A 13,360-nucleotide genomic window follows, 5' to 3' on the forward strand; every position below is an offset into this window, starting at 1 on the left:
AGACGACCAAGTGGCTGCCTAGCATACCTGCTTCACTGACACCTGGTGACGGAAGGCCAAGGAGGCACTAAGCGCCCACCCTGACCCTTGATGGAATAGGCCTGAATAACTATCTAGGCAGTGAGTCTGACTTCCTAAAAAAGACTCCTTAACTGCTCCTTAACTGCCAAGTACACCCTAATCTCCAGGACCACAGCTAAGGCATGCAAGGTAATTTCCTTTGGATGTTTAGGCCTGGGACACAGGGAAGACAACACAATGTCCTTATTCAAATTAAAATCAGAGACAACCTTTGGGAGAAACGATGGACAGGGGCAAAGAACCACCTTATCTCTGTGAATTATCTGGTAAGGTGGACAGGATTACGCTGCCAGTTCCGACACCCTGCACGCAGAGGTAATAGCCACCAAAAAAGCCACCTTCTAAGAAAACGTAAGCAAGGGAATCTCCTGAAGATTCTCAAAGGGAGGTTTCTGGAGTACCGAAAACCCCAAATTGAGGTGCCAAGCCGGCAACGTACACCACATTGGAGGAACCAAAAGTTGGACACCCTGAAGAAAGGTATGCCAATGGCCGTTAGAAGATGACCACCTAAGCCAACAACTGGCCCTTGATGGTACTAAAGGCTATTTCTGTTCAACCCCACAAGCGCTTAATTTATAAAATGAGGTCTGCAGGCATCGACCACAAGGTTTGCTCTTGGATACGGAACTGGTTAAAAGGGCGTGTCCATAGGGTGGTAATAAATAATGCATACTCAGACTGGTCGGGGGTGGTAAGTGGGGTCCCCCAAGGCTCAGTCCTGGGACCAACTTTGTTCAATTGATTCATAAACAGCATTGAGGACGAGATCATTAGCTCGATCTCAGGTTTTGCTGATCACATAAAATTGAGCAGGGTAATAACCTCACATCATGATGCAGAAATCTTAGAGTAAGACCTAAACAAAAAAGAGTGGGCAACTACATGGCAAATGAGGTTTAATGTGGAGAAGTGTAAGGTTTTGCACTTGGGGACTAAAAACATAAAAAGCACAATATACTCTAGGGGGGGAACCTTTGGGTGAATCAAAAATGGAGAAAGATCTGGGAGTCTTCGTAGAAGATAGACTTAGCAATAGCATGCAATGTCAAGCTGCAGCTGCCAAAGCCGGCAGGATATTAGCATGCATAAAAAAAGGGGATTTATTCCACAGATAAAACTATAATCCTACCACTTTATTTAAAACTCTGGTCCGACCACATCTGGAGTACTCTGTCCAGTTCTGGTAGCCAGTCCTCAGAAGGGATGTGTTGGGCTGGAGAGAGTCCAGAGAAGGGCAACTAAACTATCTTTGAGGTGAGCAGTTAGTGTGACTGGGTGACGGAAGAGCACTGAGTGGAGCACATCTTATTGCAACTTGTGCATGAATCACATTCTCTGCACCTGGGGACTTACTCTCATACTCATTGTGATCAATGATAGTGCTGGACACTTTTTTCATTGTTTTAGTGTTAGCGCTGCACAATTTTGATTTATATATGTTATTGGGATTTTTGGTTTATTGACCCTGAGTGCATAACGGTTTTCTGTATTATTCTGTATGATTTTATCCAGGTGCGCTGGTTTTCCTGTTTCTATATAATGTATGTAACCTCCCAATTGAAGGAAAGTCCAGATCCTAGTCTCCGAGAAGGAGCGAGGATGAACCCCAAGAGACTCGCACCTCGCAATGTACGTTTTCCACGTAGGATGGTAGATCTTCCTAGAAGTAGATTTTCTAGCTTTTACCAGCGTAGGAATCATCGACTTAGATAAACCTCTTATCCTTTGGCACCTGGAGTTCAACAGCCAAGCCATCAAAGCCAGCAACTGTAAATTAGGATGGAGGATTGGTCCTTGGGACAGCAGCTCCTCCCCGAAAGAAAGCCTCCAAAGAATGTCCACGACCAACCGCACTAGATCAGCGTACCAAGCCCGGCGAGGCCAGTCCGGAACCACCAAGCACCCACATGCAAGTCGAGGGATGATCATCTGCTGGACAGCAGGAGATGAATTGCCGCCTGCAATTTCTGGAGTTTGTCCAGAGGAAGGAGCACTCTGGCCAAGGCCGAGTCCAGAATCAGGCCCAGATAGTCCAGCTTTGTGGACGGAAGCCAGAGCAGACTTCAAAAAATTCAGAATCCAGCCTAACTCCCGCAGAGTTCCTATGGCGATTTCCAGGTTGTCCACCAGAGCAGTAGGAGACTCCGCTCGCAGAAGGAGGCCGTCCCAAGTACCTCAGTACCGCCATTCCCCGTTGGCGTAACAAAGCTAGCACTGGGGCTAACACTTGTGAAGACCTGAGGAGCAGAGGCAAGACCAAAGGGTAAAGCCACAAACTGATAATGCTCCTCTCCCACGGCAAAGCGAAGGAAGCGTGGGGACCAGCACATATTGGAATGTGAAGGTAGGCATCCTTGATGTCGATAGAGACAAGAAAATCCCGCTGATGCACGGATGCCACCACCGTGCGAATGGACTATTCTGAACTTCTGCACCCACACAAAGCAGTTCAGCACTTTGAGGTCCAGGATTGGACGCACCTTCCCTTCCTTCCTGGGAACTGTAGACAGGTTTGAGTAAAAACCCTGAAAATTTTCCGAAGTCGGAACTGGGACAATCTCCCCTTGAAAAGAACATTGCCGGGGGACAAGAGCGAAACTTGATCTTGTAGCCGGACCGAATGACTTCGTGGACCCACTTGTCTTGTACAAGGGAAGTCCACCGGTCCAGGAACATGCGAAGACGTCCCTCCCACCCCCAAATACAGGTGAGGGTGCCCCTTCATGCTGAAGGAGCCTTGTCTGCAGGGTCTGGATAAGCCTGCTCTCGGCTTGCCAGACCAAGTTAGTTTGGATCCTCCAGAGGAGGCCCTGAAAAGCTTTGAGCCCTTGTCATTCTACCCTGAGGGACAAAAAAAAAACTCCTTGTGAGCTGAGAAAGAGGGCCCACATCTACAACATTGCCCTTAGTAGCCTGCAGAAGGAAGGTACTCTTCCCCCTTGTGAGACCTTTAATGAGGTCATCCAGGGTAGCTCCAAACAAGCATTCTCCTTGAAAGGGAAGATCAGTCAAGGCCTTTTGAGAAGTCTGGTCCACAGACCAGCATTTGAATCAAAAGACATGCCAAAGGACCACTGTCAACACAGAGCCGAGCCACTAGGGGAGTTTCATCCAAAGAAGCATTATAGAGAAACTGCAGCCCCTGGACCAACTGGTCAGCCAGCTCAGCAAAGGCAGGGGGGGAGCTGTCCTCCCTCCAGGTCACGGCGTAAAAGCTTAGCCTACTCGGTCAGAGTTTGCAACACCAGGGCAACGGTGAATACCAGCCTCAGTGCCGAAACGACCAGAGTGCACATATTGTGGGTCACAGCCTCCACCTTCCTGTCAGCCAGATCCTTAACCGGTTGCCGACCGCCGCACGACTATATACTGCGGCGGTCAGCCCCGGCCAGGCAGAGTGACGTATCGGTACGTCACTCGCCTGTCACTGACTTGCGAGCCTATCGCGGGCGGGCGCGCGCCTCAGCCGCGGCTCGTTCACAGACAAGTCAGTGCGTGTGACCGGCGGACTCGATGTCCGCCAGTCACACTGCGATCGCTCCTGTGAAGGGAGAAAGACAGAGCGGCTTGTGTAAACAAGCTGCCTGTCAGTTCTCCCTGTGTAAAAGTGAAGATCTGTCCGTTCTACTATGTAGAACGGTTGATCTTTGCTTTTACACCAATAGGAATGTCCCTACACAGTTAGAATCACGCCCCTAGGACATACTTAACCCCTCCCTGTCCAATAAAGTTAACCCCTTCCCTGCCAGTGTCATTTTTGCAGTAACAGTGCATATGTATAGCACTGATTACTGCAGTAATGTCACTGGTACCCCCAAAAGTGTCAAAAATGTGAGTCAAGGGTCTGATCTGTCCGCCGCAATGTCGCAGTACCGAAAAAAAAATCGCAGATCGCCGCCATTACGCGTTAAAAAAAAAAACACCAAAAATGACAAAAATCTTTCCCTTTGTTAGTAAACGCGATAACTTTTGCGCAAACCAATCAAAATACGCTTTTTGCGATTTTTTTTACCAAACATAGGTAGCATAAAACAAATTGGCCAAAAAATGTTAAAAAATTTTGATTTTTACTTTTTTTTTTGGGGAATTTCATATAAAAAAAATGTGAAAAATATTGTTATTTTTGCAAAATTTACGCTCTTTTTTTGTTTATAGCGCGTGATCAAAAAAATCGCACAGGTGATAAAATACCACCAAAAGAAAGCTCTGTTTGTGGGAAAAAAAGGACGTCAAATTCGTTTAGGTACAGCGTCGCACGACCGCGCAATTGTCCGTTAAAGTCACGCAGTAAAAAAATCGCAAAAAAAACCCTGGTCCTTTAGCAGCCAAATCCTCCGGGGCTTAAGTGGTTAAAGGCCAGGGACTCTTCAATCAAAATCATGGGTGCCTTGTTCAACCTGGAAATCGGAGGGTCCACCACCAGTGGAACAGTCCACTTTTTAATAAGGGACTCCTCCTTAGGGGTAACACCTAGAAAATCGCTTAGGAATCCAATGGGGACGCTTTAGTCGCCCCCACTCTTTAGCGACAATTTTGTCGAAATAGGAGAAAGCCCTTTGCCGCTCTGGATGGCTTGTGAGTGCCAAAGAGAACCTGCGCCTCCATCGCAGCTGTATCCTCCATCTTCAAGGTCTCACGCACAGATACAATCAGTGCTTCCACCAGCGCCTTTTCGTGTGCGGTTGCAGATGTGGAGGAATCATCCTTACTATCAGAGGATTTCGGGCGCATGGTTGCAGACCCAGCAGGGTGATCCACATCCGCGGCCGCCAAATCAAATTTAGGATCTGGTGCAACAGATGAGGCAGGGGAAGATGGGGTGCAATTTTTGCTAGCCCGTCTCCCGAAAGCCACCTCCACCCGGGAAACAAAGGACCACTGTCAGTGCATCGATGGATGGTTGGGACCCGGAGGGCCCCGCAGTCTCAGAGAGGGGATCAGGTGGGGAAATTCTCTTAAGACTCAATGAGTCACCAGGGGGACCACACAAAAAGTGTAACGCACTGCAAAAGGGAAAACCCCCACCGCACTGGCAGTACCACCCGGTCACCAAGCACAAGCACCAAGCGATCCTCAGGAGAGAGTGAGAGAACCCCACCAGACTCACTACCCAGCAGAAACAGGCACCTGCAGCCACCAGGATAATATACACTCCAAGTGCCGCATTCAGGAAGTGAAAAGATCCAGAAGTGAGCACTAGGGGATGAGGAGGGGCTCCCACCACCGAAATTGCCAGCCATGGGGCTCTACTGTCATGGCTGCCGTGCATAGAAACACACAGGCTACAGCAAAATGGTGGCCCCACGAGGCACCCAGGGGGGATCCCTAGGCTACAAGGACAGGCCCAGGCAGGAGCCACCACCAGGTACAACCCCCCCACCCCCACAGCCGATCGTCCGGTCGCCAGCATATGTGGAAGGGGGTAGGATGGGGGATGGCCTGATGGGAAAAAATGGAACCTGGGGATTAGACAGTCCCAAGGAGGGGCCCACCTCATCCCGAAAACCTTCCAGGGGGAGAGAGGGAACAGCTACTCACCATACCAGGAACCAGGCGGGAAACGCTTCAGACCGGACCCCTCGCCATCTAAATGGGGGGGCTGTTGGCCAGGAGGAACGTTGCATCTCGGGCCTGGGGCTCGGTTGTATGTGACCTCGCGAGGCGTTTAACTCGCAGACCACCCCCGGCCAGTGGGGCTATGTTGCGGTCGACCCAACATGGAGCTCAGGTCTGCGCGCGCTCACTGGCCAGACAGGGGTGACCACTGGATCTAGATTATACAGCCCATCGCCCAGTAAGGAACTAGGTCCTTACTCCTGACTAGGCAGAAAAAAAAAAAAAAAACTGAGTACCTATAGCAAAGAGAGGGAGTATACCTCCTGGGACTGACCATAGGTGTAGCCAGATTTTCTGCCTAGTGTCCTACTCCTGTAGGGGGCAGTAAAAACACAATGGTTATGAAGATCAGGAGCTGTGTCCTTCAATGAAGGCAAGATAAAAATGTATTTTGCCTGGTCACTCAGGCAAGCTCAGCTAACTTTCAAGATGGTGTTGTGTAAAAAAAAACCATTAGCAGTTTCTTATTACCTTGCTGTTTACACAATATGGGTGATAGCACTGCGAACACTGTGAACAAGCTAAAAGATGCCCTTCCGAGCCGCGTCCAAAGCTGCCACAAACCACGCACATATCCTAGGAAATAAGAGACAAAAAAAAAAGTTAGACATACTGGTACTACACTCAGAAAAGGAAAAACACAGAAATACTCAGAGCATAGAACCTCACCTGCATGAGTACAAATTTATCATTGTTAGAAAACAGCACCACTGTGTTTTGCATGGTATCATCTTCCTCCTCCTCTTCTTCCTTACCAGGAGAACTTTCAACATCTGCCATCTGACCACACATTCAAAATTAGGATATATGAGATAATACAGCACAACATAACGTGTTATCAAAGCAGATTAGTAATTTTGCTAAGAGGTGATTGTGTGTTTAAAGCCTCATGCACACTGCTTCTAGCAACGTCTTGCAGTTTTTTTCTCTGCTTTTAAGCAATGTTAGCATGTGTGTCAATCCACACACAGGCGTTTAGAGGCAGAGAAAAAAAAAAAACCCCACCGGCAATGCGTTTAAAAACAGCAGCGTTTTTGCAGGGGAAAAAAAAAAATTGTGACACTCCTGATCCCGTGTGAATGCGCTTAAGCATTTCCATGGGTAGAATAAAATGAACTACTTCAACATCAGGCAAATTCTGACACTTCTCACATATATGTAAAGAATCTACATTTTGCTAGAAAATCACTTAAAACCCTCAAACATATTTTTCTTAAGCTTAAGACCTAATTGCAATTTTTTACGTCACACGGTATTTGTGCAGTGGTTTTCAAAAAAAAAAAAAACACAACACCACTGTAGTTTTGAACTTTAATGCACATAAACACAATACCCAATTGTTTGGTAAAATATAAAAGATGTTACACCGAGTAAATAGATACCCAACATGTCACGATTTAAAATTCCACATGCTCTTGGAAAAGCGCCAAACTACAGTAACCAAACCTCTCCATAGGCAACCCTTTATAAGCCTTTACAGGTTACCAGTTTAGAGTTACAAAGGAGGTCTGGTGCTAGAATTATTATTCTTGCTATAATGTTCATGGCAATACCTCACATTTGTGGTGCGAACACAGTTTACATATGCGTGGGGGTGGGGGGGTCGGGAGGTCGCTTTAAAATGATTTTTTTTTTTTTAATTAAAAAAAAAAAAATTACACTGTATCTTTTACATTTTTTTATAAATCTCTTTTATTGCGATCAGAAGGGATGAACAACATCCCTTGTTATAGGGAGGATCTGTCATGGCCCATGCTAGGTAGAGGTCCGGGATCTATTAGAACCCAGATCTCTACTCTCCAAAGCATCTGATCAAACCAAAATCGGTTTGATCAGATGCTTGTTTACATGAGACTGAAACCAAAAGTGACTAAATCCTCATTTTTTCTCACGCTGTCCCAGGAATCAGATGCCAGAGGTCAAATAATAGACTCCAAGATCGCACAGGAGATCCCGGTAAAGGGGGTGGGACCCCCTACCACCGCCTGTAAAAGTAATTCAGTGGCTTAGCCATTAGAATTACTTTTATATTAAAAGGGAATCACCGGCCCTGAAAAATTCATGGCTGCAGTGATGACCAAGATATCACCCTTGCAATCCAGCGATGTACTAGGACTGTTTAGGAGACAATGTATTTAACGTAATGGATACAAAAATGTTGCAGTAAAGTGCTTTTCTATTTTAACTAAGTCTGCTATTAGGGTCTATGCACATGCACACCAGGCAGCAGAAAAAAAAATGCCAGAGCTGCTGGCAGAAAAGGGCAGTATAAAAAATGCTCACTAAAAAAAAAAAAAAAAAAAAAAAAAAGAAGTACACTTAAAAAAAGCTTGACAGTTCTTAGGCGCACGAAAGCTCCTCTCAAACACGCATCGACGATGAGGTATTTCTTCAACCTGTAAATACTACTCTACAAATACAGTACTCCTGTAAATGCCCAAATGTGCATGGACACACAGGCTAACATCAAGCTTCTACCAGCTGAAAAAAAAAGGACAAATTGCTTGTAGAAGCGGAATTTTTTTATGCCCAGTGTGCATGAGGCCTTAGGCCCCATTCACACTTGTGCAACTTGTCATGCGACTTTGGACCCCAAAGTCACATGACAAGTCACACCCCACGTTTCCCAAAAAGTACCGTTCATATCTGTGCACTTAAAGTTGCAGCAACTTTAAAGTAATTCTACTACTTCTGCCTGACTCAAATGTGACATGAGGGACAGACTTGAATGTAAACCTTCAAGTGTTGCATGAAAGTCACACCTGCATGACATACATGAGACTTGTGTGCGACTTTTTAGAGCATAAACAATCACATTGGTATAGACAAAGTTGCACTCAAAGTCACAGCAAAATTGGATCAAAGTCGCACTGTAAAGTTGCAATGGAAATTGCACAAATGTGAATGGACTCCTAAAGAGAATATTCGTCAAATCAGAGGTTTAGGATTTCTCACCGGCAATGTCTCAATGGAAGAGGTTGTGGATTTTAACCTTGATCTTCCTCGCCCTCGGCTGCTGCCAGCACCACTGCCTCCACGAGGTCGCCTTCTTCCAGGAAAGCTGCTACTTCGGCCCTGCACAAAAAGTAAAAGTACTCATTAAATCATGTGTTGCTGAAGCAACATCACAATAAAAAGGAGGGCAATAATTGAAACTAGTCTACTATCTCACCAATTTAGGCATGAACCAGCATACCTCAAAAAGACACTATGCAACAAAAAATTAGTGACAGGCCCCTAAAGAAAGGAGGTAATAAGGCGATCAAAGCAGTCTGACTCAACGAAATAAACTATCTTTATTGAAAACTATTAATATTAAAGTAGTTAAAAAGTACATCACAAAAATTGAACCTCCACCAAACACCATTAAAAATTAACAACCTTGTCAGTGAAAATAAAAAATTGTGGAATCCGAAATCAAAAAATGCCTGACAAAAATTCGATCACTATAACTCATTCTCATGAAGCGGTTACTCTCACGCACTATGTCACTTCCAGTCCAAGCGGGTGGAACGCAGAAGAAAGATTGGTGTCCCCGGAATTGGAGCCGATACCGCTAATTTTGATTTGATATGCTGTAAGTGCAATCTAATTTGTTTCTTTAATAAAGTTGTTAATACTGCACGATGAGGTCTCTCTCCATTTGATTTTTATGGTGGATCTATAATTCTGGATGTTAATTATCGGAAAGTGCTGCTATTTGCATATGAGGAGATACTGATCTGAAGTGCTGTTCACCTGGTGCTGTCCTGAGATCCTGAGGTTTTTGCTTATAAGGCTTGATTCCTCTTACAGTCCGGTGAGTAGGGGACTGAGAGGGAAGCACCCGGACATTTAAGCACTGAGCACTTTGATCATCTATGGTATAAGACAGCAGACAAGCACTGAGCACTTTTTGAATGAAGAGGATATGAATATATGTATTGTCACTGACACTGGACACTTTAATATTGATATCAATTATATGCTTATATTTATGAGTATAATTGCACTATTATATAGCACTTTATAATTTGACATTTTTGGATATTTTGATGGATTTATATATTTATGCTAATAAGTTTTATATCACTTAGCACTTTAATATATTGCACAATATATTGTACATCATATTGGAGTTAATAAGATATTTATTTGTGCACAAAGTTTATATATTGGCACTAGTCACATTTTATAGATTTATTAGCAGCGCTGATACTTACCCATTCAGCATATATAAAAGGTTTCCCCTTTTTATCAGCAGCAGCTTACCCTTAATTGATTACATTTTATTCCTAAGTGCAGGCACTTTTGCATATTACTATAACTCATACACTATATCTCAATATCCCTGGCTCAAATTAGAGCCATAGAAGGTGGTCGGAAGAGCGAGCAATCAAGATATCCTCATACATTCAGAGTTTACTAGAAAATCCTGATGGTTACCAAGAACTACGGGAATGTATCCTTGCGGACACTGTTCAATCTGTCCATCCATTCATAAAACGAGGGTGATCACCAAATGCAGATATTTGTAAGATGTTTTATTAATTGTTTGACAAGCCAGGTAATATATATGATTAAATACACAAGCAATAAAATTTTACATGGGCAAAACAAAAATGGCCGCTTCGAGTTTGCGTTGGTTGACACCCAAGAGTTATGAGGAATAAGGCCAAGCAGATTTTTTTTTTTTTTAGCAATTTCCCACAGAGCTTTCATTATCAAATGTCCTTGGCTTCACTATGATATTTTCATTCTCTGTGCCAGTGGAACCTATGGAATCTCTGCAACATGCGTGCGCTTGCTCTGTTTCATGACTCTCCATGCAGCCAGAGTGCTGCAAACTCTGCATGTGGGACATATATGTGCACTCCTATTTTCATGTGAGCAAAGGGGAACGGAGGAGTATTTAAATTTCAATTATTTTACACTTTTTTTTTTTTTATATTATTGCTATCGCAAGGGATGAACAACATCCATTGTAATAGCATGGGCAGTGACAGGTATTCTTTATTGAGAGATCAGGGTTTCCAAGACCCTTGATCCCTCCGCTCTCCAAAGCATCTGATCAAATAGAGATCGGTTTGATCAGATTCTTGCTAGAAAAAAAAAAAAAAAAGAAGAAGAATGGACAAAATCCTTGTCGCTTCCTGGAAAGCTTGTCACAAAGGTGAAGGAACAGATGTTCCTCCCCCTCCTCCTGTCTGCAGTCAGCGTGCAATGGTCCAGGGCTCACGGAAAAAACAGGAGAGCAACAGCGGAGGTGGGAAATTCTTCCGCACTCTCTTAAAGTGATCGGGCGGCTGTACAGCTGCTCGGATAACTTTTACAGTAAAGCTCAGCTGCAAATTTTGATACTAGTATTATGACAACAGCTGCAACCTGGATGTTTGAGTATACCTTTTTAGTGAGTATTTTTATGCTTTCTGGCTAATAAACGAATTAGTGTTTGATACTGCACCACGAGAGTAGTTTTTTTTTTATTGAATGGGCTGGCTTCTAAGATGTGTGGTAATCTAAAGCTGCCAATAGCTTCTTAGAAGATTGCTGCTGAGTTATAAACCCAGGTTGCTGGGAAAGCGAATATTGACCTTACCTGAGTGAGTCAGTGGCGGTAAGCAGTAGCAGTAAGAGGCGATAGTACACAAAATGGTGGAGCGCACCTGTTCTTTTTGTATCACACACGTGATCATGCACCGGTATTAATCAAGAGACGATTTAGGAAGAAGATCTTGTACTGTATATTATTTTGAGGATTTGTATTGCACTTCTACTGACACATTGGATTTCTGGTCACATTTTTATTATTAGGTGTGGGAACAAAAACCAGTGATTGGCAGCAATTTTTTTTTTTTCTTTTGGTAAGCGCAGTGTATATTTGTATAGGGTCTGTGAAAAGCTTGTTGTCAGAGCTCAGTTCTCAGAGCACAGTTCAAAGCCTACATCTCTGACGGTATGGGGAGTGCAGTAGCAGTGCATATGGTATAGGCAGTTTGCACATCTGTAAAAGCACCATCAACGCTGCAAGACGAATCCAGGTTTTAGAGCAGCATATCCTATCCAGACAGATGTTTTTTCAGGGAAGGCCTTTATAGGCCAAAGCTAAACCGCATACTGGATCTTTGACAACCGCATGGCTTTGCAGTAGAAGTCTCGCCTAACTGCAATCCAGATCCCATCACCAACTGAAAATTTTTGGTGCATCATATATATATATATATATATATATATATATATATATATATATATATATATATATATATATAAAGAGAGAGAGAGAGAGACTCAAGACTGTTGAGCAGTTAGAATCCTATCAACAGGCAAGAATCAACAGGCAAAGAATCAACAGGCAAGAATGGGACAACATCCCTCTCCCAAAGCTCCAGCAACTGGTGTCCTCAGTTCCCAGACATTTATAGTATGGTTTTGGATCAAGTGGGGATGTTACACTGTGGTAAACATGGCCCTGCCCCAACTTTTTTGAGATGTGTTGATGTCATAAAAATTCAAAATTAGCTTTTTTTTTCTGTAGATTTTACTTTTTTGGAATTGGGGTTGTATTCACACACAGCACACGCTGAAGAACTACATGCCCCAAGAGCCCTCAGCCTTCATATATGTAGTACATAAAATTTTCACCACTTTGCAAAAAGGTGCAATTTGAAAAAATGTACAAATATTTGTTATTTACCAACTTAGAACAGGTTAACCTTTTATATTTAGTAGGAATTTAGCAGGATTTTTTTTTAAACTTGCTGTGTTTATAGCTGCTAATAATGACTTTAGATCTATATTTTTAGCAAATCTATTGTTTTGGTAAACATTTGCACAAATATTGGGGCCATAAAAATCATTAGCACCTTCTTTTTATTCTAAAGGTCATTGTGCTTTCAGAAAATATATTGTTGGGGGGGGGGGTCTTTAACAAACTCTGAAAGCTGCAAGTGAAAAAATGAAAACCTCCAGATTTTTATGGATATTCTCATTTTTTGCATGTATTCGATTTTCACCATTTTGCAATAAAGGCGCAATTTTAAAATCTACAAATATTTATTTATTAACTCCATACAGGTTAGCTTTTATATTTAGAAGGAATATTGTAAACTTTGCCGTTTTTATCTGCAAATGATAATAGAGTCATTTTAGTTAAAATATTGTTTTGATAAACATTTGCGCATATACGATTATGCCCTAAAAATCAGTTGCACCTTATTTTTATTCTACTGGTCATGTACTTTCAGAAAATAGATGGTTTGAGGGGTCTTTTACAAGCTCCGAAAGCTGTAAGGGAAAAGAAAAATTAAAAAAAGCAATTAAAAAAAATGCAAAAAAAGGTCTGGCCAGTGGAGTTTAAAAGTGGAGCATAGGGCCTGGCAGATAAAGGGTTAATGCCTCAATGTGATCTACATTCATGGCGTTTCTACTGTCCCCATGTACATTTTTTTTTTTCATCACCTGATCAAGAAATCTTTTTTCGTAAAGAAAACAGAAGTGCGTGTAGAATGCTTACTGTTGCATAGCCAGAATAAAGCAATTCCTAAAAGACATGAATTATTTGGATGGCAGTTGCTTGTATGCTACCGTTCTAGGAGGGCAAGTGAAAAACAGGAAAGTGTTATGGTGGTATTGGGTTGCAGGGAAGGAAAAAAAAATTGCTCGATCTCCATCAACAGTGTGT

At 43.2% G+C, this 13,360-nt stretch overlaps 1 protein-coding gene across 2 annotated transcripts in view; it reads right to left on the bottom strand.

Annotated features, from left to right (window-relative positions):
- KMT2D (lysine methyltransferase 2D) overlaps positions 1–13,360 on the bottom strand; it is a 340,114-nt gene that overhangs the window by 242,944 nt on the left and 83,810 nt on the right. For both annotated transcript variants that reach the window (XM_082246163.1, XM_082246162.1), the window contains exons 12-14: positions 8,656–8,775; positions 6,370–6,480; positions 6,172–6,276 (exon numbers count right to left, since the gene is read on the bottom strand). In XM_082246163.1, the coding sequence (XP_082102289.1) occupies positions 6,172–6,276; positions 6,370–6,480; positions 8,656–8,775 (336 nt within the window). The remainder of the gene's footprint in view (positions 1–6,171; positions 6,277–6,369; positions 6,481–8,655; positions 8,776–13,360) is intronic.

The sequence above is a fragment of the Pelophylax lessonae genome (assembly GCF_965119305.1).
Source record: "Pelophylax lessonae genome assembly, chromosome: 2".
In the NCBI taxonomy this organism is placed as follows: domain Eukaryota; kingdom Metazoa; phylum Chordata; class Amphibia; order Anura; family Ranidae; genus Pelophylax; species Pelophylax lessonae.